The sequence below is a fragment of the Raphanus sativus genome, chromosome 2 (assembly GCF_000801105.2).
Source record: "Raphanus sativus cultivar WK10039 chromosome 2, ASM80110v3, whole genome shotgun sequence".
Classification (NCBI taxonomy): Eukaryota; Viridiplantae; Streptophyta; class Magnoliopsida; order Brassicales; family Brassicaceae; genus Raphanus; species Raphanus sativus.
This window is the reverse complement of record NC_079512.1, coordinates 35,622,329-35,649,857: the sequence shown is the minus strand read 5'-3', so window position 1 is coordinate 35,649,857 and position 27,529 is coordinate 35,622,329. Positions and strand designations below refer to the sequence as shown.

Here is a 27,529-nt window from a genome sequence, read left to right as displayed (position 1 = left end):
TTATTATATCAACTTGTACAAAATTACTAAAAATCATATAAAATTGTATAGTTATCAAAATTTAAAACTAAATAATATTTATATAATTTGTAGATATCTAAAAGAAACTAATGATATTACGATTTATTTTTTTTTAATTCAGAAAATTTAGAAAATTTTAGATAATAAAAATTTATTATTATAAAAGTAAAATTATATAATATTTCGAAATTCAAAATATCATATTTGAATATTTTTATTTTAGTGATGATTTATGAGTTATTACTATATTCTACAAAGTTTACCAAAAATATAAATCAATATTAAATGTAATATATGAGTTATTGCCATATTCTAAAAAGATTTCCAAAAATATATATTAGCATTAAATGTAATTGTCCATGTCATATTTAACCATATGACATGTCATCAATCTTAATAGACACATCACAATTTTTTTTGTGAAAACGATTGTAGAGAAGACATGTGGCAAATTACTTCTCAAATATAGACTAGGGGATGATATGACAGTTTCGCATGAGAAAAAACTTTATTTTATATATAGTTTTTTTTTTGCCAAAATTTATTTTAGAGAAATTAGATGAGGACATGAGGTGAGTAAAAAAAAACACTAATTCATTAACTAACTAAAATCACACACTTTTTTCTTTTTTCCTTTCTATTTCTCTCTACCTTCTCTCTGCAAAACTAATTTTCATTTTTTCCTAGCTATTTCACAAAAAGCCCTTTATTTTATAGTTATAATATAATTATTTAAAGACGTGGAAGCAGAGAAAACTTTACTTTATATATACAGATATCTTTGAGATATACAATGAAACCGAAATATCTTTCAAAAAAAATTATGGTACCGAACTGCCCATCGTCCCATACTTGAATGGCTTGTTCAACATGACCAAATCGTTCTAGCGCGTTCAGTGTACGTAAGACCAGTGGAAACAACTTATTTTAAAATTTTGAACAAGACGTTTAGCATGTATAGTGTATACGTTACATTCATTGAAAGCTTAGCATGTATATAGTGTATACGTTTGGGGCGAAACTGGCAAGACCAGTGGCGGAGCCAGCGTGATCTCTCATAGGGGTTATTTACTAAAATAATTATGTAATATTACTAAAGAAAAATTAAAATGGATCAAAGTATAGTTTGGAACCAATGTCATGGGGGTCAAAGCAAAAGATCTTAACCAAATGTTCCAGCCAAAATCAGTAGTACATAAGCTAAACTCATTTATTTGTAGAATTCATGTGGGTCAACTGACCCCCTCCCCACCACGTGGCTACGCCACTGGGCAAGACGACCTTTTTCGGAGGAACTCAACGACGTTAGGAGATGCATGAACTGTCAAAACTTGCAAGAACTCACAAGGCCAATATGATCATGCGCCTAATATTCTCACTCTGCTTAATCAACAGCTCTTTTTCCATATGCAAAACTCATTTCATCACCATTCACATCACTTGTGTGTGGATCTCACTAAACAATGATTTGCTACGGTCCACGATTCACATATTTTATGATACACCTACAGTGGCCTATATCGCTGTAGTTTAGACTAACAAGCTTATATAATTGAGAAAACATGACAATTTTTTTGGCCAACGGACAAGACTTGTTCAGAATACATAACTATCTATCATTTAATGTCACCACTTACCACTATCGTAGTAGGCATTAAAAGCTGGACATGAAATTTGAAAGGATCCAACGTTAAGAAAATCGTTTGTAGGACCCGATTCTCGTGAATAAAAAGCGCCACAACCCACAAGGAGCGTTTTGTTTATTTTCTCTTCTAACGTTACATCTTTTCCCTACATAAATATATTTTCTTTGTCAAATAAAATACACAAATCCTCACATTATTCGTCATCAAAATTGCCATTTTTCTTCTATTTAAATCCCAAACCATTTATTCTTACAACGTCAAAGAAAGTTTGTATTCTTTTTAGCAAAAATAAAAATATTAATAAAAAAAGAGGCGTCTACTCTGAAAAAGCAATGGAGTTTGAGTTTGATGATCAAGAACGGTTCTGTGAGACTCCTAAGCTTCCTCTGTTCTCGGTTCCATTACACCGAGCATCTGATACTCCTGGCCTAGCGACGCCGCCTGTGAACATCGCCGGATCAGTGCCGTTTCTATGGGAGGAAGCTCCGGGAAAGCCTCGCGTTTCAGATGAGAATAAACCTCCGGCGTCAAAGCACAACGCCGGAGGAGGAGTCGTGAGGTGCCTTGAGCTTCCGCCGAGGCTGATTTCGCCAGCCACAGCGGATGAGCCATCTCCGACCACTGTTCTTGATGGCCCTTACGTTATACCTCGCCGGTCTCTGTCAGTGATATGGAGAAGCGAAAAACAAACCGAGTGTAACTCCAACTCTTCACATTCCACGAACGGTTGCTGCCGCGACGGTGGCGGGACAACGGTGAAGATAAGCAGAGTTAGAAGAAAAGGAAGCCTGTTGAATCTTTCTCACTCTAAATCGGATTTCTTGGTAAGTTTAGGCTTAGGAACCAGCTTCACGCCATGCTAACTTTTCTCATCACGTACTCTGTTCTAAAATCTCCTCTGTATTTGAGTTAAAGAGCTAATGTTTTTTGGGCAATTTGTATTGCATAATTTAAAACGCAGGCAAGGGTTTACAGAGGGTTTAAGCAAGTGATTCCATGGAGGCGTAGGAAAGAGAATCTTCCAAGGATGAGTTCTTCCAATATTTAGAAAGAAATCTCTCCAGTTTATTTGTAATTCTCTAGTTTATACTCTATAGCCTAATATATTCCTGTGTTAAAAAAAAAGAATAATATATTCCTCAGTATACAACAACTTAATTTGCAGACATGAGAAAATATTACAGTAAACTTCCAAAAAATAGTAGTATAATCGAATATGACGCATACTGGTGACGAGCCAAGACAGACAATACCTGGACGTTTGACAAACTCACTAGTCATCAAGCCTTTATACAAATTCCATGAAACCATACGGCAAAACCATATTGCTTTGATGAGCGTATGGCCGGCTTTGGACTTTATAAAGTTTGAAACAATTATGGTTTGAAAATGGGATGATCCATAAGTATTGAACTATTAAATTCAGGCCGCAGCTACTGTTGGTATATGGATGATTTCTTTTCTCTCTTGAGTAATAAAGGGAACATCCAATCTCCTTTCTTAGTGTAACTATGTCAAACTCTTTAGTCTTTCCATGAAATGGAGATATATGATGGTACCTCACAGTTGGGATACATGTATAGAGTATATGATGGTACCTCACAGAGTCACAGTTGGGATACATGTATAGAGGCAAAAAATCACTCCAACAAAAATGCAAAATACAAACAAAACCGAGTTCATACTTTTTTTTTTTCATTTTACAAGCGATGAAAGTACACATGTACAAAGAAATGGATCTTCCAACAACAACCATAACCAGAGTGAATTGTGCCAAAGAGATAAGATTATCAGCACCGGAGATGTATGTATTTTTTTTTAAACATCACCGGAGATGTATTTATACTAAGAAGTGTAGCATATTATTATGAGTTTTGTTCTTTTCTATTTACCAATCTTAACCTCACACTTTTAAAATTCATATGTTTGTAAAATGAACAATCTATAATCATTTGGTGCACAAAAAAAAGAGAACAATATATAATCATTTAATCAATACCTAAACCCTAAATATGCAAATATTAAATTTAAAATTTTCAAATTAATCGGGTGGAAACGCATGCTCAAGCAACAGTTGGTGGTTTTAAGCTTTTTGCCCCTTAACATATTTTTAAGCATAAGTTTTGACATACATTTTATCATATCACACAAAACCTTCTTGGCATTTTCTGTAGGCATATGTATTATGGTCTAATCAGGTAGGGAGTCTCTTTCTTGAGCTTTACTTGCAGAACAACGTGCTATCTGGTTAGAACTTGTTCAAAACATGTGTTCGAGATCTTGTTAATTTATAATTTTACTCTCATTATTTAGAAAATAAAGCTTCTTACTCTTTAATGGATTTGTATTTGTTATACCATAAGTACACTGTTAAATTTGCCTATATTATACATGTTGTAACTATAGGACAACTAGTGGCATACGAATAATCAGCAAAAGTAAGAATTAAACGATTCAAAACCAATCTAGACGAGAAGAGGGAAGTCAATTAAACAAAACTTTTTCTTGAATTTTAAGGAAAGCACACCAAAAAAAAAAAGTTTAGAGTTCATCATGATCAAAGTAGTCATCATCGTCCAAGTCCTCGTGATGAACTGCCTTGTAAAACACATCTTCGTGGTTCAACATCTCCTCTAGTGATAGTTTACCATCTTTATCTTCATCCGCCTTCGAAGAACAATATAAAAAAATAATAATACAAATCTGTTATTAGAAAAGGTCTAAAATGTATTTTCAAAGATATGAAATTTTGGTGGAGAAAAGACTCACCTCGTGGCAAAGGAAAGTAGAGTAGTACTTGGCATAACTCAGCTCACCAGGTTGAAGATAATGTAAAATGGGACGAAGCTCATCGGCCACGAGGAACCTGTCTTTGTCTCTGTCAAGTTCTGCGAACAGAAGCTGAGCCGTTGGCACATTCTCATCTTCCTCCGTCTCGAACTTTGCAAACTCTTTGTACATTTCGTATGCGTTCCCAACAAACTCTTTGTACTCTAGCTTCCCATCACCGTTCGTGTCCATACCCCTGTTATACATTAAACAGCACGTACCACGTCACTTTTTCTAAGCTTCATGCAAGCAAGTCAAGAAGTATGTTCACAAAATGTTCTTACGTCATTCGCTCTCGTAGAACCCATCTTTGAACATCTCCGTTTCTGCTGTCTTCAGGGTGCAAGAAACTGCAAATTTTTATTCAATTATATTTATTGGATGCGAGGATATTAACTAGAAGAAATGAGATATTTCAAAACGTTAATTACTTGTTGAACTCTTCGATGTCGAGATAGCCATTATGATCAAAATCGGCATTCTTAAATTGTTCCATCCACCAACCAGCTCCACCGTGACCCTTCTCATTTTTCTCTGTTTTCATTTATTATTTGTATGTTTAAGAAGAAAGATCTCAGAAAATGTGTTTTAATTAATCAAATATATAAGTTTATTAATTACCAATGTCTTCTTTAGAGAATTGAGGCAGATACTCTTCGAAGGTTATGACACCATCCTTGTCTTTATCTTGCAACTCAAGCTCGTTGGCGGTTCTGTAACCCATGTTGTCCTCTGTCTGCTGCATCATCCACGTCTGAAGCTCTTTCAAGCTCACATACCCATCTCTAGGTGAACCGTCAAGCAGAGGAAACAAGAATTTGATCCTCATCGTCGTGTTTAACTTCCTGTCTGGCGCAAAATACTCATCAAACATATCATCCTTTTCCTCCTTCACAACAGCCTCGACGGTGCTCGCTTCTTTCTCATGAGACAACCTCTCGATTCGGGTCACGAGAGGGTCGAACACGGGCATTTCAACCCGGCGTCCGAGGCGGCGTGTTATGAGAGCCTCAACGGATTGAGCCTCGTTGTGTTTACAAGGAGTAAGGAAGAGGAGGACGCCAATGATGAAGATGGTGGCCAGTAACGTGTAAACCACCACCTTGGCCATCTTCCGGTAGCTCAAGGCGGGGTTGTATGGAAACAGAAGGATGAAAGGGCGGGCCACGAAGTTTTGCTAATTTTGTTTTCGTATTTGCTTTATTGAGGTTAATCCGTAATTCTCAATGGCCATTGATTGTTAACACGCCAAAGTCGGTTATCCAAATAATGACAAGAAACAAAAAAAAACCCTCTCTTTATATAGCAAACCAACAAAAACCGGTTACGATATGTGTTTCACAAAGAGGGACACAAAAGATAGTTGCAATATAAGACTTGGAAACATGCAAGTGAGATACTGTTGGAAACGATATGGTGGAGATATGAGAGTTGAACTTTAAAAGAAGAGCTTTCTTACTAAGTCACTTTCATCATATACATTGCAGAAGTAGAGAAGAGGGCGGGCATCTCTGTGGTTAGTAAAATATGGTTTTAGCCTGTCTGCTTTGCAGAGTCTCGGAGCCAGGGCCAGTCTGATTCACAGAGATCGAGTGGTGAGTTACCTTCATCATCTTTAGAGGCTGTGTTAGCTTTCTGCTTCACCAGAAACTCGGCGATGGTTTCTCTCTCGCAGACAACAGCGTAATGCAAAGGGGTTTGGCCTTCGTTGTCCTGTTCAACAGAGTCACCAATGAAGAACATATAAGAATAAAGAAACGTTTGCATATCAAGGCAAAAAGTTCTCTTTCTTTCACCTTAGCATTCACATCAGCGTTCTTATCGACCAGAAGCTTAGCAATTTGGAGGTGACCACGGTCTATAGCCCAGTGCAATGGTGTGCGACCTTCACTGTCTGGAGTTTTACGGGGAATTAGAATGCAAGTCCAACAGTAAGAGACTGGCATAAAACAAAGCAGAGAGACTAACCTTTTGCATTAACAGGAATGCCGCTTTCAATGCTTTTAAGCAAATTCTCGACTTCTCCTTCTCTAGCAAATTCGTGGATGGCATCAATTTTCCTGAGATACAAAAACAGAAGAAGGATTAAATCTTCCAAGTTCCATGAGCGCTCGTTGTCCACAATAGTAGCCCGTTTCACGAACAAATGTGATAATTACAATCTGATCTAGATACTAAGCAATCAAGTAGAGAACTAAAGGAAGAGAGATGTAATAAAACACAAGAGGAGAACCTTACAACTCATTTTGGGATTCTTCTTCATAAACCAATGAGCTAAAAACTGGCCCCATGGTTCCTCCTGAGTTAGAGACCGCCTCATCCTTACTTCGACTCCCCGCTTTCTGGTACGCCCTCACAACAGAGAGAGAGCAGAGAAAGATCACCATGAACAGTCCAAACAAAGACAGTTAAAAAAAGAAACAAAGGGAAAGAAGGGAAAACAGATTTGTACCACGCCACCGTCTAACCAAGTTGGGTAGAGCTGAGTGACAATCTCAATATACTTCTCCATCGCTTCCTCAGGTGGCATAGCACCCAGTTTCTGCCATGCTTGCCTGAAAGAGAAGAACAAGATCAATAGAAACTTCCCAAGTTCCAATCAATGAAAAATTCACCTCTTACAACAAAGTACAAAATCACCCTAAACAATCAAACGTGTTACTCCAATGAAACACCACATGGTCTCCAGCATAAAGTCAAATATGCTAACTAAGGTGATATCAAGATACACTCAAGAACACAAATCCATCTCAAGTAAAACAACAAAGTGAACCAAACAATTCAGAAACTCATAGTAGAGAGAGAGAGAGAGAGACCACTTGGCACGAGCAGTGATTTTGAGAGCTGAAGGCTGAGGAGCAGTACAAGGCCCTTCCGTAGCGATCTTATACAATCCATAAAGCTGCTGCTGAACCTCGCTAGGCACCTTCTGCGACAGCCGATCCGCGGCGGCGGTAGTCACGAACAGAGTAGCCGCGCTGAAAGCCTCGTCGAGTTCCGTGCTCTCGACGCCTTCCCAATCATCATCATCGTCTTCTTCTTCCTCCTCGCTGTCACCACCAGCGACGCTATCCCCTCTGGAGCTACCCTGCTCCGCCACGAGCGAGTCGGCCTCGCCTGTAGACGATTCGACGATGCTGCGGCGCGAGTCAACCTCCGGTTTATTCGATTCCGGTTCGGGATCGTGGTGGCGAGTGAGGGAGAGGTTGTCTTCTTTAAACGTGACGACGATCGAGATGAGTTTGGCTAATAGGTAAGAGAAGATCAAACCTAAGATCACAGACTGAGCTAGCTGACCCCAATCACCCATCTTTTTTTCTTATGATTGAAAGAAAACAAACGACGACTATTAAAACCCTAGGAATCCAAAACAGAGAGTTATGGATCTGGGGAGACAAAAAGGAACAAACTCTGCTTCAATATTCTTTTTCCTTGTATGCGCTTAAGACTTTTTTTTTTTTTGAAAGTTAAAAAGACGCCAGAACCTAAAAAAAAAACACTTGGCGACGAGTGACGACAGATCACAAAAGCGTCTAACTGGTGAAGAAGCGTACGTGTTGTTTGTGCCCTAAATGTTTTTTCTTAACTGACCTAACCAACTATAAGAATTGAATTCAATGTCAAGTGTGGTGGTGGAAGATAAAATGAGGAGACGTGCATGGTGTGGATGATTTAAAGGATTGAATCGTACGACACGTTAAATGATATGCATCCATACGCATAAGAAAAGCTAGTCCACAAACTTGAACGCATTAGATTCACGTGGAAGTGGGCACGAAAAGTCTATATCCTTTTCCCTTTTCTGTGTTTACAAGGAAAAGATAAAACTCATACACAATATTAAATAGTTCCACTTCCAAACGTTGCTTGCTTAGATGAGCATCTCATGAAGAGACGAAACCAACTCATATGCGAGTGAGAATCACTTCCATGGAATACTCATTTAAGCAAGAAACATTCGAAAATCGGAAGGGGGATTGTATCACTTTTGTCCATGAGTTAAGAGAGATGCTTTCACTTGTATAAATACATGAACAACTACCCACCAGACCAGGCTACCACACTACTGAATATCTTTTAACTCAGATGCACTTGAAAAAGACTTACAAGTAAGCCATAGAATGGCAGCTCAAGCATGCCTCTCAACCAACAATCAATCATTCTCACACCCATCATTGTCCTTTTCTTAAGCAAACCACATGTCTGGGGACAGGGGATTTAGTTCCCACTGTATCGTACATCAAAAGAAACAAAAGAAAAAGAAGCTATTTCTCAATACTTACCCTTTGATTTGACATTCAACCTGTGGAATTTTGTTTTAAAAGACTACTCTTCTTGAGCTCCATAACGGCATTTGACATTTTCCCCTTCTATGAGCTTCTCAACTGCATCGAGAGGAAGTCCCACCAGCTCTAATGTCTTTTCCCACACTCTCTGTGCCGTTTCTGTGTTGTGTGATTCTTCTGAAGGATTTGCCGGGCGGCAATCTTGAGAGATGAATGGACAGACAGGCCAATCATCGTTCTTTAGTGTTTCCCAGTACTCTGGAATCTGAGGGTCTGTGGCCGAGAAGAGAGTACTTCTACAACCTTCTTGGGGTGAAAATATGAAATAAGGTATCAAGGCGTACAGAAACTGAAGAATCCTGGATAGATCCCTGGCCTATTAAAAACAGAGAAAAGGCAATTTTAATGCAAATGAAGTTCTGAGAAAACAGAATGGATGTACATCCTGTACTTGTAACTAAATGGAGTTATGCTAACACTCACCACATTTGTTAGGACAACACCAGGGGATAGACATATGACGCTAACTCCTGTTTCCAGAGGCAGCTTTTTGAAAAGAATGCTACTAAACATAATCTGGAAAATGATGGGACTAAGTCACCTGTTTCTTAAAAAACTCAAAACAAAACTTTGCAGAAGGAAATATTAAATACCATTACGGTATGCTCACCTGGGCAAGCTTGCTGCTCGAGTATCCTACAAGGCTTGAATACTTACGGCTACCAGAAACAACATTCATGTCGTCCGGGTCAACAAACCCAACACTATGCATCTGAAAAAAATGAATCCGACAACCATTATCTTGCATGAAAAAAATAATCACCAGAGACGATAGATATAAGTTGTTCTACTTTTCATACAAACAGCCATGACACAATGTTTCACGGAAATAAATATCTATGAATACAGGTGGTAGAATCCGGTCATTGTATTATATTTTGGGTCAAAAACTTTCAGTAAGCTTGGGTTTCTTTCGCTTTTCAGTAACAAGACTCTACTATTGATATAAAAAAAGAATGAATACGTAGTACAGTGATTTAGAGAGAACCTACATAATTCGTATATATGCTCTGCAATCAATTGACAAGACCAGAGCTTTTCAAATCATGAAATATACATATAAATCATATATTCCTCAACATTTTACTCATACCAAAGAGCATAGATAACTAGGGAACAAATTCTTGGACCCTGCAGAGTTAGTAATCAACTTACCACGGAATTCACATTAATGATTCGGCTAGGAGAACCTCGGATTAGTGACGGCAGAAGGAGTACTGAAAGAAGCGATGGAGCTAAATGATTTACTTGCATGTGCTGCTCGTATCCATCCTCTGAGAATTTTTGCGCCTCTGCACAATATAGAGAGCATAGCATTTTAGTTGTTTCTTTCCTTAAAATGTAGGAACAATCATTTAAGAAATAAACCCATCAGACAGAGTTCCATAACCTAGTAGCTTGATATAAATAACCTTTTTAACAATAATTTGTAAAGAGTCTAGGTTCAAAATCAACGACTATACGTGCTATTCCTCACCAATTGGTTCTATCAAGTTGGAATATTGATGATAATGAATGGCGAAAACAGGAAATCAGTGACTTTTATAACCAAAGGGAAATGAAACCAACCTCCCATAGCAAAAATGCCGGCATTGTTGATCAGAACATGCAGCGGTCCTGACCGAGCGTTCCAAGCATCGGCAAATCTCGCGACAGAAGCCAGTGAAAGAAGATCAAGTTCCATTGCCTTTACAAAAAAGAAAACAGAGTATCATCATCAGCTACCTTAGATGTAAGTAACAAACCAGTAAATACTCAGTCTAATATACAAAGAAATTGGCTTAGTCACTCACTCACAGCCAAACTAGATCACAAATGGGCCAATGGCTTGAAGTTTCTATTGCACAAAACGATTCACATATGCTAATACACATCCTTGATTGACTAATTTCAGTCCGAGCAATACACATTATTAGACAAAGACAATAATATAGCATAGAAAATAATAAGATAATACCTCGATGTTAAGTGGGAGACCTCTACCAGACCACTCGTTCTGCCATTGCTGAATCAGCTCCTGAGCTGCCTTTGTGTTCCTCACAGCCATCACTACATGAGCACCAGCCTCTGCAAGCTGCCTGCCAACAAACAAGCAAAAGAGCTAAAAAAAATCTTAAGGAAATATTCAGCAATCCTCAAACTCGCAATTTGTAGTGAATCGGAAGTCAAACGAAGAAGCATAGGAAGTAACGGAAAACCTAGCGGTCTCGCGGCCAATGCCGCTGGTGGATCCAGTGACGATGCAGGTGAGGTCGTTGACGGGAGGAAGAGGGAGAGGGTTCTGCAAATGAGAGGCTGTGATCCTCTGGAAGAGAATCTCCCCGAAAACGCTGCTCCATCCTATCATCCACTCCATCCATCCCAAACTCTCCTTCTTCTTCGCCGGAGACGCAGACGACGCCGTTTCCTCACTCATCTTCTTCGAGAGAGAGAGAGAAAGAGAGTTAGCAGATCTATGACGTTATGGACAGCGAGAAAAGACAAAAAGTGTATTTCCGTCAAAATCTAGGATTCGCTAAAACAAAATAGCCTCAAATTGTGGAAGGAGGCATTATGGGCCGGCGAGAGTTTATGACCCACACTGAGTTTTATTAACAACATTTTTCAAGTGGTATATTTTTGTAGGCGAGAGAATGACACCAGTGCGTTGAGATTGATATATGATTTGATGCATGAAACTAAAATGGTGAAACAAACTAAGGATTTGATCCAGAGAAATATAATGTGAGAGGCGAATACAAGGCAAGTAAATGATATTGAGTAGTTTGGATAGGGGTTTTTACACACATTTAAACTTTTCATTATGTAAAAAGAGGACGCAAAATCAACAAAAAAGGGGGTTTGACAATTAGTACAAGTCAAGGGACTCGAGCACTCTCCCAGCCTGGATGTGAAGAGCAGTGATTCTTTGTTCAGGGTCACCTGTTGAACCGAACTGACTCGCCGCCCATATTAAAGAAGCGGATTTTTCACCCAAAAGACGCCTGATGTCTTCATTTACACTTGCAATGGGTGATCGATCCTTCCCATTCACATGTCCAACTAATAGTAGCAAGAACTCTCCGCATCTTAACCTGTGATTCAGTATGAACTATATAACATGACAAAAACACCAAACAAACGAAAATTTTATGACGCATAGACAGTGTTGTTGATACCACTACCAATGACCTTAGGAGTTGGAGACTCTTGAGAATGCATGAGACTACTAGACAATGCAAAGGCTATTCTATGATTTTGACATGAAAATTGATCTAAAGTCTACTGACAACATCAAAATCAGAATCTTTGTTGACAGCAATTTGTATCCTGTAGATACCGCAATAAAGCATAACCTACTCTAATCATTCGAACAGAAAGGGAACGGCTGACTCATTGGAAAATTGAGAGAACAAAAACGGAAAGTCCACCTGAGATTTTCATCAGCTTGTTTGTCCCGCATGAGCATTGCAACCTCCTCAATCCCATTGCAGGCTCCAAAATCCTTTTACCAGAAAGGATAAATCAGAAATTACTAATAAAAAAAAAATCAACTGAAGTCCAAAAGCCAATTTGTTCCATTGTGATATGTGCTGAAAACTGAAAGCTTAAATCAAAAAACCAGTTTGTTACATTGGTTTCTACTACTGACAGAAACAAACTGCTCTCTACTTCTTTTCCGATTAACAAAACAGAGAAGCTGAAATACTTACCACCTGATTTGCTGAAGAATCCAGCAATATTGAGATTAAGGCATCTAAGCAGGCACCTTGCTCAAGTACTCCTCGTGTTGATAATATATTCATCATTACCTGAAACACACACACACATGAATCATCAACACATCCCACACAACCAAGAAACTTCTCGCTGCATCAACCTGATCACTACTGAACTAACTAATAAAGAATCAACCGAATGATCAATGTGATATGAGATCACTTCTGATGAGATATTACAAAAAAGGAGAAGGCTTACGCGAACTGCGCCGTGTTTATGAGCGAGAACAGTGCTCTGAGGATGGAGGAGGCAGCATCCTTCGAGAACCCTAAGAGCAACCGCGACCTCGTCATCCGTAGAAGGACTCGTTATCTTCATCGGCTCGACGCTGAATATGTGATCCAAGCTCGTCACTCTATCATCCTCCGCTTCTTTCAACGAATGTCGAAATAGCACCGGAACCACTGCGAAAAAAAAATCAAATCACGAGGATCCACGTCATCATCAGATAACAAACACGGCAAAAACCAAAAGGGCGAAAATTAAGAATAATTCAGACGTTGGAGATCGGAGATGGTTTGGGTGTGGGAGAAGAGGCGGATGATGGAATCCGATTCGGCGATAGATCGGAGAGTTTTGAGAAGGGATCGAAGGCCGCGGATGCGGAGGAAGGAGAACTCGGCGCGAGCGTCGCGTAACCCCGTTCGGAGGGATAGTGTCAGCTCCCTGTAGAGTCTCTGTGTGTTGAGTGAAGTCACGAGCTCTTCGACTACCATCGTCGCCGCGTCTGTGTCTTCATTGATCTCGGATTCCGATGGATTCTCCGGCGCCGGTGACGCGCCATCGCTCCATATCGGCTTCTTCAGATACATCGCTTTCTCTATCTCTCTCTATGCAGCCAATCACATTGCTCAACTTTCGTTGCCAATTCGTTAAAGAAACGGCGATCAGTTGGCTGTGGTAGACATAAAACAGCAAGTTGTCTAAGTCGATTGAAGGTTCTTGAGGAGAAAACTGCACGCGGTTCTTTTCTCCTGTGAGTTATTATATCTTTAGGTTAGAATCTTATTATTTACAAAGGAAGGCCTGACTTTAACTTTATTGATAGAGAAGGCTTGAACGAAGAACATATATACATAGCTATTAAGGTAAAATATACAAAACATTCACTTAGACACAGGACACTGACATTATTTAAATATTTAACAACATGCAGAGAGAGAGACAATGAACCGGAAAATGGATGATGATGATGATGATGACGACGACTTGTGAAATCCATAAAGATTGGAATCGACAAAGCCAAGTTTTTTTTAATATCTATGTACAGTTTTTGAGTCAATCCAATAATGAATTCAACATGTTGGCTTTCACTACCAATCCTCTTCCTTGACAATCTTAGCCTTTTCGAATATGAACTTGCCCTCCTTGTACTTTTGTGAGCTCTCGTAGGCTCGCTCGTACTTCCAGCCCAAGGGTTCATTGCAGTCAGCACAAGATATGTCAGCCACGGTGTGGAGACCCGTTAGCAGGTGCCGGTCTTCTTTAGGCCCTACCACAATGTTCATTGCGTGGGAGAAGAGGAAGGCTCTCCCGGTTCTTCCCTGATAAATTAACATCCATAGGTCAGGCATTTGATTTGTAAATGGTATTCACAATCGACAAACATGAAATGCCATATTCTTCTGAAATGATCTATATCCAACTACAAGAATATTCAAAAGAATGACTAGTTTTGTTGTTTATGAGTAAAAAGGCTACTTCTTTGAGTCTTATGTGTTTGTTTCAGAGGATGGTTTCACAGCCACCAATACACAGGTAACTTGGTGGGGTAAATGCATTCTTGATCATTAGCATTGATCAGTAGAAAGGACAACAAAGTCAAGGCTTTTCCTAAAATCTGGAAGATAAGCAGATTCCCATAGCATTTGGTAGTGTTAGTGTGATTCTCCATTTAGTCTCTACATCAAACCATAAGGGATACAATCAAAGCAAAAGAGATGATGAAGCTAATTCACCTGAAAAGCCTTAGAGATGATATCATCGTGAAGTCCCACATGGTTCCTGCAGTTACAGCAACTGTAGAGTCTTGGACCAACTGACTGAGCCATTTTATCAAACACCTTCAGGGCGTGATCAACTTCTCCAAACAAAATCAGTCAATTTCTCACCTTTTCATCATAAATCGAAACCCATTAACATAAGCTAGATACCACATAGAAACAAGAAAAATATAATTTCTAAAGGACAAGAGGAACCTTAAAAGAATCAGTAGTTCGTCAAGCTCCAAGCTTTAATGTCTGAAGAAAACAAAAGGATAAGAAGAGTGGGCAGGTGTTTAGCGTGCAGGATGAGAGATTCCAATTTCTACACGATAGTACCGTACCTCAAAAATATTCAATAAACAAATCGTATTATTACTAGTCATAAGGAATATAAAAATACACAATAATACATTTGGTAGGGTAAACGAAACGAGATATTCACGGAGAGAAAATTACGATTCAGGTTTGACAACTAGATGGAGAAAAATCAGAACGAAAAGGGATTCGACTTTGAAGGATCTTACTAGGGTTTAACGGAGCCAACGAGGAAGAAAGATAGCTGCGGAGAGATCAAGGTGGAGTTGGAAGAAATTTTTAGATCTTAATTGGTCTAACTGATCAGATCACGCCGTGAAGCGACTATCTTACGACTTTCTTTTTCTGGGTATTGTGGAAGTAATGAATAAAGAAAGAGCAGGCTGTGATGCGAAATGGAAATGTGAAAATTGAAAAGTTTTATTTTTATAATTTTGAAATACTTTTTATTTTATATCTTTTCATAAATATTAAAACAGAGTAATTTTACAACATGCATTACTATTTAATTAAAAAATTATAATTCTTTTTTCTTTAGCTAAAAAATAATTATTTTTACAAATTTAATAATCTTTTTTTTAATTTTATTTGCGGATAGATTCGTTTTCAAGATATTTAAATGAATCTTAAAGCATGGATCTATATCCTCATTAGATGAATAGAATAATGTAATAAATAATCTGACTTACTTTCGTATAGTGTGATTGTATGAAGATCGAAACTGAAATTTGTTATGTTCTGGACATGGACATGTTTACTACCACTTGACCACGAAACCTATTCCAAATTGAAAGAATTACATTAAGAGTCACTTTTTATGTTTATAATCACACTCTCGGTCACTTACTACTCCTAAGGTAGTTTCTCTTCTTCCAATGTCTTTTTTCCTTCTTTCAAAGGAAGTGGTCTCGAAGCATATTACTATATTATCCCTGTCCACTTATTATCTACTTAGATTTTTTAGTTGCTCGTTGTTTATTTTGTTGGTTTGTTTTAAATTTAACTAGATTCTGACCCGTCCTTAAAAGGACGGGTATATTTTTTTGTTTTAAATTTAGTTTTCATATTTATGTTTTCTTTGTGATTGTATTCGTATTTTTTTGTAATAATATTTGTGTGTAAATCTTAATCAATATATATTTAATTAAATAATGGCAATTTAAAAATTGATCTGGTATACATTTGGTTAGGGATGGGTCGTGGGTCGAACCCGGCCCTATGACCCGTCAACCCGCAGGTTTCAATTTTGTTTTGGTCAAAAATTTGACCCGTACAACCCGCAAACAAATAATTTTGTACCCGTTCTACTTAATTTTGCGGTTATCCGCGGGTTATATTTTTTAAACCATAATTCTTTAATTTAGTTATGATAAAAATATATAAAATATATTTATAATAAACTTTTTATATATTATCAAAATTCATATACAGTTATATATTTTAATTTGAATCAAATAATATTTGAAACTTAAATAAAATATAGGGAAAATTTGGAGAAATACCTGCAGATAAGATTTTATTTTGAAAACTATACCATCATATAATATTTTGGAAAACTACACTTAGTAATACATCAAATTACCAAACTATCCAACTGAAATCCATAATATTTATTTTAGCTTCTAAATTTTTTTTTTTAAATGAAGACAAAAATAAATTAAAATCATATACGTTTGAAAAATCATATTTTGATTTCATTCTCTGTCAAGTGAAACGTCCTTCAGTTTTTTTCAAGCCAATTCTCCGTATTTTTGTTCTTAAAGTTAAAGAAAAACAAAACCCAGATAAAACATGTTTTGATTAATTGAAAGACCTTTTGTTCCGATGTATCTTTAATTGAGAAGTAAATTGGACACAATGAAACGAACCCAGATTAAATATTTCTCACTGCGTAAGAGTTATTTCACTTGTACTGATTTAAAGACTTTTTGTTCCGATGTATCTTTTTGGTAAGATTGGACACACATGAAACAAACCCAGATAAAATATACGAAATAAATGGTGGGTTGGTGTATATGTTCTATTTTTACTACAATTTATTCCTTATGGTATTTTTTTTTGACTAACACACAACCATCTAAGGAAGAAATGATATTTTATGAACTTTGTGAATCAGGAGCACATAAGCTTGCGCAGACTTGCGAATAATTTCTAACGCACTTTTTGACTGTTTTTAAAATGTGGTATGATTCAATCCATTCATTGTTTTATTAAAGATACTAAGAATCAACAACATATACCTATTTTCATGTCAAAACGTTTATTTACCACGAACACACAGATAATAATACTTTTAAAGTTTGGTTTTAGTTATATTCTTTCTTAATTACGTAGTTATTAAAAATTAATTACTAAACAAAACCAGGATAAAAGTGTCTTATCACATGTAATAAAGTGTAATTTTCAAAAAAGAAATAGAGAAATGTATTTTTCGAATTTCAAATCACAAATAGGGTAATTTTCAAATTGTCCCTAAAATATATGGTTTGAAGTTGAGGTCGGATTATAATTTTAATTTGTTATTTTTCATTTTAGTCAAAACAAACCAATAATTTAAATATGTAATTTCAGTGCCCATCAAAAAGATTTATCATAATTATCAAAATTATATTAAATTAAATTAATATTAAAATAATATGTTTACAAAAAACTTTATATATAAAAATTAAATTCTTCAAAATAGTAATTTAAACAAAAATTATTACTACCTTTTAAAGGACGGGTCAAAATCTTTAATTAGTCGATTATTATCAATTAATTATAATATCATAATTAATCGATAATAATCGATTCAGACGTTCAAAAAAAAGGATGGGTCAAAATCTATAAGATACCATGTAAAGTAAAGATACCAAAATCGTTTGAAAATTCTATAAGAAATTATAAAAGATATTAGTATACCAAGTATGATACCAATCTCGTTTGAAAACATTGGGTACCAAATTTAAAACTTTTATCTACGGTAATAATTATTGAATACACATCATATATATACGTTGATAATCTTTACATAAAATATATAGACGAACATTAACTATTTCTAATTTATTAAAAAGTAAAATATTTTAAGATACTTTATAGTTTGATATGGATACTTTAATATATTGTGTTTCTATTATATTAACTGTTAAAAGTAATTTCCACACAATATATTCGGATATGATTAGAATAGCATAGAATAAAAATTATGCAAACAGCTATAGAGCCAACAAATCAATAAGAAAATTAAGGGATAGTTCAAATATGATATTTCGTTATGGATTTGCGGTACATAAAAAGATAATTTTGTTGCTTTTTGAAATTTTTATTTTTCTGCAAACAGTTAGAAAACCAACAAATCAATACTAAAATTAAGAGTTAGTTCAAATATGAGAATCTTTTGTTGTAGATTTGCAAACCAGAAACATAATTCTGTTGTTTTTAAAAAAAAACTATTATTTTACTTATTACGTCAATATATTTTCACCAAAAATAGACATATTTGTAATGCTGAAAAATGAAAGTGGAATTTTATTTAACTTGATGATACTAATCAATTTCTTTTCAGAAAACTAATTTTGCTGCTTGAGAAAAAAAAACTTTGTTGCTTGAGACCGTGTATGAACTTTTGTAGGTTACGCTGAAAACTACATCAGTTGCCATGGTTATTACGATTATTTATATATATTAAAAGCTTTATATAACTAAAGTTATGCCATGGGAGTTGTGAAGGTATGTAAAAAGAAAACTTACATATATGGTCTGGGGAAGATCAAAGGGGGCACAGTAAAAAACCATCAAGCATATCGTTGCTAGAGCCAAAACCAATCGTAGCTAAAGAGGTCTCGAACCCACTTTGTATCAAGCTTCATCTTTTAACCTAACCCACCATAAGCATTGAAAGCTCTTAATTGAAACTAAAAAAAAAACTAATCTATCATGAGATCAATCAAAACCAGTTGTCAATAAAAAAGCTTTACTCTCAAAAACTCATCAAATATAACTGAGATATGCACACTGCGTTTGTATGAACACAGACAACCGTTTAGACACACCTTCCCCATCCTCTCCTCTCGTATTCATCCAATTCAGCTCGAGAGCTACCACTGCCACTCTCAAAGTTCCTAGCTCCTTGACTCCAAATAAGGGCTGCATCCTGAGCAGAATGTGAACCAGACCTATCATCAGCAACCGGTAACTCGTTAACCGATGACAACGCAGCAGAAGGAGCAGCCAGTTGGACTGGTTTCTTGGCCTGAACATCGTTCTTGCCTTTAACCTCCTGTGGAAAAACCACATCAGTGACTGACGATCTTGAAAAACCACATCAGTGACTGACGATCTTCTCAGACAATTCACCCCTAGTCGCCTCCGAGGGATACTTTTCCTCTGTTTGAAACAGAAACAAAATCAAAATCATATTCTAACAACAAAGAAACAAACAAAACTAAACCTGCATAAACTTCCGTAGAGCTGTTGCCTGCATTGATCTACGCTTTAATAGCAATTTAATTGGTCAAATTGAAATATTTAGATATTGTTTTTGTTATAACAAAATCGCAGAAATGCCTCCAAAGAATCAGCAGGCGAGATTTTTTTTGTTAACTATAGATTTTTGAGAGGTTTTGCGGAAAATAAAAAAATATTTAATCAAAAGCTTAGTCTAAAAATAATTCAGTGGCATAAAATAGTAATTACTATTGAAATAGAAGGGCACCTCAAAAAAGGGCCTTCTGTTTTAATAGTATAGATTTAAAGTAGTGGTCCACAGCTTTTATTTACATCCACATATTTTTACTTTGACATTATTCTTTTTTATTGAAAGCAGACATCAAATTTAATTACAGACATCGGCGACGGAGGAGATGTCGAGCCAGAGAAAGCACTACGGCCATCGACCACATAATTCTTATTTTCACACTCTCTTTTGGCACAAGATTGAAGCATCGAGGCTCGCAGCCTCTGGTTGGATACCACTCACAAATTCTTTGAACTCAAACCCTAGACGCTTGCTACGCGCTCGAAATGGTCTGTCTTGAACCTATGTGATCTAATTTTAGTACCTAGAACGATTCTATTGACGAAGCTCTTGAAGCAAAATCTACACTTGTATTAGCCCACTTGTATCTCTCCATCTTCAACACCAAATTACAGAGGACAGAGACGCAAAGAAGAAAAAAAAGAAGTAAAGTAACTACAAAAGGAGTACGTGACAGAAGCATTACACGGTGACACAGCCTCAGCTCATCAGCTAGAGTTTACTCCGATTACTAAATACATGTTGGATCCTCAGCTCGTGGTGGGTTGGCAACTTGAAATAGCAATGCTGGGAAATTCAGCAATAACATAAAAAGTTAAACTCTTATTTGATGTATTAGTATTTTCTTGGAGTTATTATAGCATTAGCAACTTGTGTATGAAGTTGGTGGAACCTGTTATATGTATTCTTTAATTTTACTATAGTTCTTGTACACTTGGATCATTCTTCCTTCCTTATTGTCTAGTCACCTATATACATGAATATAGGTGTACATGTGGATATTGTGAAATTATATATACAAACAGAAAAATCGGTGTACATATGGATAGTAGGTTTAATGTACATGATATTAATTTTGTGATTCTTTTTTGGTTAAGTAGTTTAAACAATTGGTAGATATATATGATTATCATTGGTTGTAAGTTTGTGTTGGCTGAGTGTAATTTAAATATGCAATTGATTGACAGAGAGTGCATGTGTACATAATAGTGCGGTTATACACATGTACAATGGGAGATACATGTATATAATATGGAAAGTGTTTTGGTTGAGCATCAAACGACCATATATCACCCATATCTTGACATGCAGGTTGTACACTATCTTGACATGTTCACATTTACACTGTCTAGACATATCCATATATGTGTACACTCCTATCCATGTGTACACTGATGCGATTCTTCAACGAACTATCCATGTGTACACTTCTGAGGTTCTTCTACGAACTGCCCATGTTTTTTACTTAGTTATTATTTACATGTCCTAAAAACAGGTTTCTATTCAAATACTCTCCAAAATCTTCATTTTTATCTTTCACTGGAGCATTAACTGAAAAAAAAAACTCAAATCACTTGGGAATCAATAAATATTAACAGATAACTCCAGTGAAACCCGTAGAGAAGAAATTGACGGAGCAAAATAAGGATATTGGTTTTAATACATACACGAAGTGGTGGAGGCAATGACGACTGAGAGAGAGATGATAATAAAAGAAGAGTAGTGGTGGACGTGTGGGTTCAATATAGTTTAAAGTGTGGGTTCAATATAGTTTAAAGTGGTAATCAAACATATACTGTCGGAGAACAGTGGTAAGTGAGGGGGAAAAGACGACCGGAGATTTATAGGGAGGACAAGGTGGAGTTTATTGGGAGAAAAAAAAAACTTGTGATACTAACAATGGCTGAGTACCTGATTAAAATTCTGCGAACAAACTTAACAAACAAAAAAAAAATCTGCGAACAGGACTGTTGTGGGTTCGTCGAATCTCAAAGTATGCATGGAAGGATGAATGAGAGTAGGATTTTTTGCTTGTTGAAGTCATTGTGGCCGTCAACTAAAACTTCAGAGTTGAGATAGGGAAGGTAAAGAAACGTTAAAAAGCTGAGATAACCATATCTTTGTGTGGCTGTGATTAAAAGAATTAAAATGTTTTTTGATTTTTTAAAACTACTTATTCTCACGAAACTGAGAAAAAATTGGAAACAGTTAAACATACATAGTTATTAGTTGAGGACATGTTTGTCACTGTATAAACTGTCTGAGGAGCACAAAGTGACCTTTAGTGTTATAAAAACTTGAAAAGTGACCTATGCTGTTAAAAACTCTTCCAAATTTAATAACTTGACCTATATTATACTTCTATCTAGTCATTATCTATTTAAAGAAAAAAATCTAGTTGAGAGTGGTATATGCCGGTAACATTACTACTGATTTTATCTTTTTTGTTTTTCAAAAAAGGTTTATAGTTCATAACCATTACGGTTGAGGGTAAGCTATTACTAATTTTTCAGTTGGGATAAACCAATAAGCGAGTAAGAGGGTTCTCTCACCCTACACGGATCTTCCCTCTTCAAGAGTTTTGGAAAAGGCATATTAACAACCAATATATTCACATCCATAAACAAGGATATAGTATACACATGATCATCACTTTCCTACACGGATCTTCCCTCTTTAAGAGTTTGGGAAAAGGCATATTAACAACCAATATATTCACATCCATAAACAAGGATATACACATGATCATCACTTTCCTTGACTAAAGCTTTTTGGTCAACTTGAGCTTCTCGATCACAAACATGCCTTCTTTATACCTCTGCCTAAGATGGAAGGTCTCCACATACTTCCAACCCAACGTCTCACCACAATTACCACACATCACATCTGCCACCACGTAGGATCCGGTTATTAGTTTCCTCTCAATCTTCGGTCCAATCACCACGTTCATCGCATGCGAAAACATAAACGCTGGCCCTGAAGCTCCCTATGTCCATTTTAACATATTCAAAAAAAGAAAAAGTTGGATAGTTGATCAAAAAAGTTGGATAAGAAATGAAAAGTGAAAACTTTGGTATAAACAATCTTCATAATTTAGACCCAAAAAAAAAAATCTTCACAATTTTGTTATTACCACAAATTTTTTGGAGATGAGATCTTCACCGAGAGCTAGTGGATTTTCACAGTTTCTGCAGAAATAAGTAGGAAGCGTTTTGCCTTCTCCCATTAGTCTTCGATGAGGGAGGAGACTAGGAGACTAACTCCATATACCCTTCTGGAAAAAAAACAATTCTTCTTATCCCTTCCCTTTTCTTATTACCCCTTTGTAGACCCCACTATCATAGCAAATACCATACTATCCTTTTTCTTTTTTAATTTATGTTTATTATTCCTTCTTTTCTCTTCTTTCTTTTTTATTTATTTACCTGTGGGTTCCATTTTATTTCTTCCTTCTCCACATTTCGATGGATCCTTTTTATTATTATTTTTTATTTGTTTTTTTTTCATGTAACCAATTTTTCTTCCAATAATACATTTTTCTTCATCATAATTTTTTTCTTACAATTTTATTTCTATTTTTTCTACAAAAATACAAACAATTTATAAATATATTCATCTTAAATTTTCTACTTAAAATATATATATAAACAATAAAATAGTAGAATAAATGACTTTGTTGTATTTCAATCATCAATTAGTTTAAATATTCAATTATTTATTACTGAACTAATTATTAATTTTAAAATTTTATAAAATAATATATATATAGTTTCATATAAATTTTAATATATTTTATCATATTTAACATATAGTATTTTGTTTATTTTGTTACAGAAAATATTTTCTAAATTTACTGATACTACTGACATAACTTCTATTTTATTAAGACAACACAATATTATTAAAACATGATATATTAATAAGATAACTAGATATTTGATACAATGATAAAACTATTATAATTATATATTAACAATATTTATAAACAATCAAATAACGTAAGATATTTTATTATAAATTTCATTAAAATAAAGCTTCTATCATGAATAATGTTTAAAATAAGATTTGATGTTAATTTCGAGATAATAAAATGATTTTCATCACTGTATTTTTGTGTTTCGTGTCGATTTTATGACCCTTTTTGATAAATTTTTTTTATAAAATATCAATAAAACAAATAATATATCACGGATAATGTAAAAATTAGATTGTAATGTAAAAACTAGATATAAGATGAGTAATGTAAAATCCGTCTTGCACAATCATTTGTTTTGATTAGGAGGAGGATATTATATGAAGGATGAGACTGAAATAAAATGGATATGGGGAGATGAGAAGAAGATTGTGTTGAAGAAATCAGTGGAAGAGGTCACCTACTCTGTTTTGGTTGAGCATATTTGCGGAAAGATAAATGTTTATGAATATAAGAATGAGTGAAAATTAGTGTAATTTCATTAATATGAATTATATATCATGGGTAATGCAAAATCCAACAAAATCGGATTAAAAATTTGATTAATTAGTGCAAGGATAATTGTATGGGCATTATTAGAATTTTGTAAACTGTGTTTATGGGTTTTAGTTTATATACGTTTTGAGCTCGTTTTAATGATTTCTTGGGTGTAATTTCATTAATATGAATTATATCATGGGTTATGCAAAATCCATCAGCCGGAGAATCTCGTGGAAGAAGAAAAAGAGGCAGAAGGAGTGGAATATGAAGAGCCACATAAACAGGCAGAGCAAAAGGAAAAGGTATTGCAGCGTATTTTGAATGTGGAAGTGGTTTAGGTTCATGTGTTTGATTGTTGAAATTTGTTTCATTGTGCTATTCAAACTATATGTTATTTGGATTACTAGGATTACTTGTTTTACTATATATTATCTGGATTACTGGTTTTACTTTGTATTACTTGGATTACTATGTTTACTCAGTTTTACTATGTGTTATTTAGACTTCATATATATTACGAGTGTTTACGTTTAGTACGTAGAATCAAAATATATTTCATGATTATTATCAATTTGTAGATTATTTTCCTACTACATATGTATCTTAACATTATTTTTGATGATTATTTCAACAGTTTATGAAAAACCAATTCAATTTCCCAAAAAACTCCCTTAACTTACAATGTTGATGTGTGAATGGTTAGACCATAGTAAGATTTTTTTTTTAAAATACGTATTCTGAGAAATATTTGGCTGAAATTGTCTTATTTTACGGTAATAATAGTGTAAAATATTCGGGTTTACTACAAAAAAGCTCGTATTATCATGGTTTTACTAGATAAACGTAAAAATTGCCAAAAAATTACTATGTGTAAGATAGTATTACTAAGTCCTTGAAGATTACCAAGAATTACTAAGTGTAATTAATTCCATGCATGTTTTGAAGTATTTTTCCAAAATTTGAGTAGAATTTCCCCTGTAATTTTGAGTTATCCACACATGTTTTCCAAAGACATACCACAATCAGTGTGCTATGCATTCACGTTTGACATGTGTATTTTATATGAATATATTTTTATTATATTTTGACAAGTATTTTTTAGATTTAGTATTTAATTAATATTCATATAAACTTGGGTGTGTGCAAGTATTTTTTAGACTTAGTATTTAATTAAATATTCTTATAAATTGTTTTCCTTAGTTAATTTCAAAAATAAATTTAATTAAATATTCTTGTTATGGCTGCACGTTTTGACATAATTTTTATATTATTATTTTAATATGAACAAAACAAAACGAACTTTATAAAACATAAAACGTTTTAAAAAAAATTAATATGAGTAAGGGTAACTATTCAATTTTCCCTCTTAATATTCTTTTGCCAAGCGAGAAGTAAGGGTTAATGGGCTTCATGTAGTCCTGTAAATTTGAAGTTATCGAGTATCAGAGAGGAAATAATTTTTTTTTATAAAGCGAGGACATGATTGCTAATTACGGAATATCTTGATCAAGTAAAAGTGTTTTGAGGATAGTATACCTTACCATCACTGTGAACTTGCAAGCTCCATATTTCATCACTAAACTATGAAATGTACAGAACCAGAGATTCAAAATCTAATAGAATCCTCTCTTTGAGACCAAGGAAGAAGAAGATGATGACTTGATGAGACACACAGAAACATCAAACAAAACAAGAAAAAACTTTTTTTGTCTAGTCTCTCTTCACGTCTTGAAGAACAAGGAACCAACGCTTCAGGTGTTCCCAACTCAACCTTGGTTGCTTTCTCCTACTTCTACCTCTCTATTGTGAGCTGTCTCCAAGTTGATTCCCTGCAGACCACATTGCATTTTCTGCATTCTCTCTTCACGTCTTTGAAAGAGGACGAGCATAGTGACGACATCTTAAACAAACTCAAAGCATCAAGGAAGGTTGAGAAGTCTGCAAACAACTTCGAAGGTTCTCCATGTTTGGAGTGGAACATGCAGGAAGATTACAATCCAGAGAATACAAGATCATGAGCCTCAATGACTTCTTAATTGACTCTCGGCCAACCAAAGCATATGATGAAGAGACATTAGCCAACAGGTCAAAGAACAAATATGTACGCCAAGTTAACGGTTTTAGTATGGTTACAAAACAGAATCGAATCGAATCAAGACATGTTCAGAGCACAATCCCACACACGCATCATCTCATCTTCGTTCTTATATCCAAATACAACGCCACGATCTCGTTTACCAAGAACATGAATCTATAAAGAAAACCCCCTATTTTGATCTCAATTACAAAACTTTAAATTTGCTAATTTGCTTTTCTGATTTTTGAAATAGATAAGCAAAAGAAAAAGAAAGAAGATTTGAACCTTAGAAGATCGAGACCGATGCCGAGGGAATTAAAGGAGGATCAAGGAATTGAAGCAGCCGCGGAGTGGAGTGTGTGCGTCCCTAAAGGTTTAGGATTAGGTGTTCGCCGCTCTCCACACAAGATTACGGCTATAGTCTTCTCCTCATCTTTCTAAATAGTTCAATCAACAATTCCATTGAGAAATTCTTCGATTCAATTCCATCGGGAGGTTGAAAGGGCGAAAGAACATCATCTTCTTCATCATCACTCCTCTCTTGGATTCTCCCCTGATTTTCTCACATATGCATTACGCCAGGAAAGCTGATTCCGAGACGGAGATGATGGACATCGACTCCAATAAGACTTTCGTTCTCGAAAAGCCTACCACCGCCAGGGATGATTTCCTCTCCGCATCTCGGAGGCTCGTCGATCAAGGCCGGCCATCTCAAGCTCTCCAAGCAGCGGTACTCTGCGTTTCCCTCTTCCATTTTTTCTGTACTTTACAAAAGAGAGAAGAGAGACGGGGTTTGGGGGAGATAATCGGTTTCGATCCGATTTGTTTTGGGTGGGTGGATAAATTAGAAGTTGGGTTTGTGAATATTGTAATTTGTTAAGGGTGTCGGAGTCTTTGTGCACCTTGGACCCACATTTTCTATTTTAAAAAAATAAATACTAAATAATATTTTAACGAGAGGAGATAATAGAATTTTTAAAAAGTAAGAGGGGCATATGGAGTTAGTCTCCAGGAGACTAAGGTAATCAATTATTGGCTCTTATACTGTACGTTGACTCGTCTCTGTCGTTAACCACTTGCATTATTGCAATGCCCAAATGCTTATGCTTTCTGGATGGTGGGCCTTTAGGGTGTATAAGTGGAAGGCCCATTTTGAATGTTAATTTTTATTTATCAGAAATTTTGACTGTTGCTTCCTCTATGGACATATAGGGAAAATAAGTTGTTTTGCGGCGATGATTTGCCAGAGAAGCTACCGGAGATCACCTTCAGAGATGTGATCATCTCTGTGTCCAAGCTTTCAAAGATATTAGCTTCGTAGAATGGTAACTAGTCTTAGATTTTTTTGTTAATTATTGATTCTTAGTATGTCCTTTTTTTCCCAACACACCCTGAAATATCTCTAATAGACAGAAACTGCATCTCTTGTCATACCTAAACAAAACAAAACGTTTTTAGTTATTTATTTTTAAATGGAATATAATGGATGTCCTTTAGTGAAATGCTCATCTGTGAGATCCTTGTTTAGCGGTGGACGACTGTGTCTATGTTTAACTTGCACACCCATCGGTGCAGCATT

The 27,529-nt window shown here is 35.5% G+C and overlaps 7 protein-coding genes across 9 annotated transcripts; 1 reads left to right on the top strand and 6 right to left on the bottom strand.

The window, feature by feature from the left end:
- The first annotated feature begins 1,855 nt into the window (after nucleotides 1-1,855).
- Nucleotides 1,856-2,771, top strand: LOC108841006 (uncharacterized). The gene is made up of 2 exons (XM_018613798.2): nucleotides 1,856-2,491; nucleotides 2,629-2,771. Exons 1-2 carry the CDS (start codon nucleotides 2,000-2,002, stop codon nucleotides 2,713-2,715), a joined length of 579 nt encoding a protein of 192 aa, XP_018469300.1. The 5' UTR covers nucleotides 1,856-1,999; the 3' UTR covers nucleotides 2,716-2,771.
- A 1,251-nt stretch (nucleotides 2,772-4,022) lies between these two features.
- LOC130508147 (uncharacterized) lies at nucleotides 4,023-5,626 on the bottom strand. The gene is made up of 5 exons (XM_057003402.1): nucleotides 5,118-5,626; nucleotides 4,928-5,030; nucleotides 4,781-4,846; nucleotides 4,437-4,692; nucleotides 4,023-4,334 (listed from the first exon to the last, which is right to left on the bottom strand). Exons 1-5 carry the CDS (start codon nucleotides 5,605-5,607, stop codon nucleotides 4,209-4,211), a joined length of 1,041 nt encoding a protein of 346 aa, XP_056859382.1. The 5' UTR covers nucleotides 5,608-5,626; the 3' UTR covers nucleotides 4,023-4,208.
- Nucleotides 5,627-5,777: 151 nt separating this feature from the next.
- On the bottom strand, nucleotides 5,778-8,060 carry LOC108842762 (acyl-CoA-binding domain-containing protein 2). The gene is made up of 6 exons (XM_018615781.2): nucleotides 7,313-8,060; nucleotides 6,949-7,051; nucleotides 6,735-6,838; nucleotides 6,465-6,556; nucleotides 6,293-6,390; nucleotides 5,778-6,209 (listed from the first exon to the last, which is right to left on the bottom strand). The coding sequence occupies exons 1-6, from the start codon at nucleotides 7,804-7,806 to the stop codon at nucleotides 6,030-6,032; spliced, it is 1,071 nt and encodes a 356-aa protein (XP_018471283.2). The 5' UTR covers nucleotides 7,807-8,060; the 3' UTR covers nucleotides 5,778-6,029.
- A 500-nt stretch (nucleotides 8,061-8,560) lies between these two features.
- Nucleotides 8,561-11,334, bottom strand: LOC130508145 (dehydrogenase/reductase SDR family member FEY). The gene is made up of 7 exons (XM_057003401.1): nucleotides 11,041-11,334; nucleotides 10,800-10,920; nucleotides 10,412-10,529; nucleotides 9,998-10,134; nucleotides 9,453-9,554; nucleotides 9,266-9,358; nucleotides 8,561-9,158 (listed from the first exon to the last, which is right to left on the bottom strand). Exons 1-7 carry the CDS (start codon nucleotides 11,256-11,258, stop codon nucleotides 8,823-8,825), a joined length of 1,125 nt encoding a protein of 374 aa, XP_056859381.1. The 5' UTR covers nucleotides 11,259-11,334; the 3' UTR covers nucleotides 8,561-8,822.
- Nucleotides 11,335-11,526: 192 nt separating this feature from the next.
- On the bottom strand, nucleotides 11,527-13,507 carry LOC108843660 (uncharacterized). The gene is made up of 5 exons (XM_018616905.2): nucleotides 13,101-13,507; nucleotides 12,800-13,005; nucleotides 12,535-12,633; nucleotides 12,253-12,326; nucleotides 11,527-11,916 (listed from the first exon to the last, which is right to left on the bottom strand). The coding sequence occupies exons 1-5, from the start codon at nucleotides 13,411-13,413 to the stop codon at nucleotides 11,691-11,693; spliced, it is 918 nt and encodes a 305-aa protein (XP_018472407.1). The 5' UTR covers nucleotides 13,414-13,507; the 3' UTR covers nucleotides 11,527-11,690.
- A 149-nt stretch (nucleotides 13,508-13,656) lies between these two features.
- Nucleotides 13,657-15,292, bottom strand: LOC108843661 (protein yippee-like At4g27745). Of its 3 annotated transcripts, none has more exons than XM_018616907.2 (4): nucleotides 15,111-15,292; nucleotides 14,800-14,927; nucleotides 14,560-14,712; nucleotides 13,657-14,145 (listed from the first exon to the last, which is right to left on the bottom strand). In XM_018616907.2, the coding sequence occupies exons 3-4, from the start codon at nucleotides 14,650-14,652 to the stop codon at nucleotides 13,915-13,917; spliced, it is 324 nt and encodes a 107-aa protein (XP_018472409.1). In that variant the 5' UTR covers nucleotides 14,653-14,712; nucleotides 14,800-14,927; nucleotides 15,111-15,292; the 3' UTR covers nucleotides 13,657-13,914. The 3 variants fall into 3 exon arrangements, with proteins under 3 accessions (XP_018472409.1, XP_018472410.1, XP_018472408.1); XM_018616908.2 differs by having other exon boundaries at nucleotides 14,800-14,908; XM_018616906.2 differs by having other exon boundaries at nucleotides 14,800-14,841.
- A 6,717-nt stretch (nucleotides 15,293-22,009) lies between these two features.
- On the bottom strand, nucleotides 22,010-22,674 carry LOC130508775 (protein yippee-like At4g27740). Its single transcript, XM_057004444.1, has 2 exons — nucleotides 22,554-22,674; nucleotides 22,010-22,406 (listed from the first exon to the last, which is right to left on the bottom strand). The coding sequence occupies exons 1-2, from the start codon at nucleotides 22,644-22,646 to the stop codon at nucleotides 22,182-22,184; spliced, it is 318 nt and encodes a 105-aa protein (XP_056860424.1). The 5' UTR covers nucleotides 22,647-22,674; the 3' UTR covers nucleotides 22,010-22,181.
- Nucleotides 22,675-27,529: the final 4,855 nt, after the last annotated feature.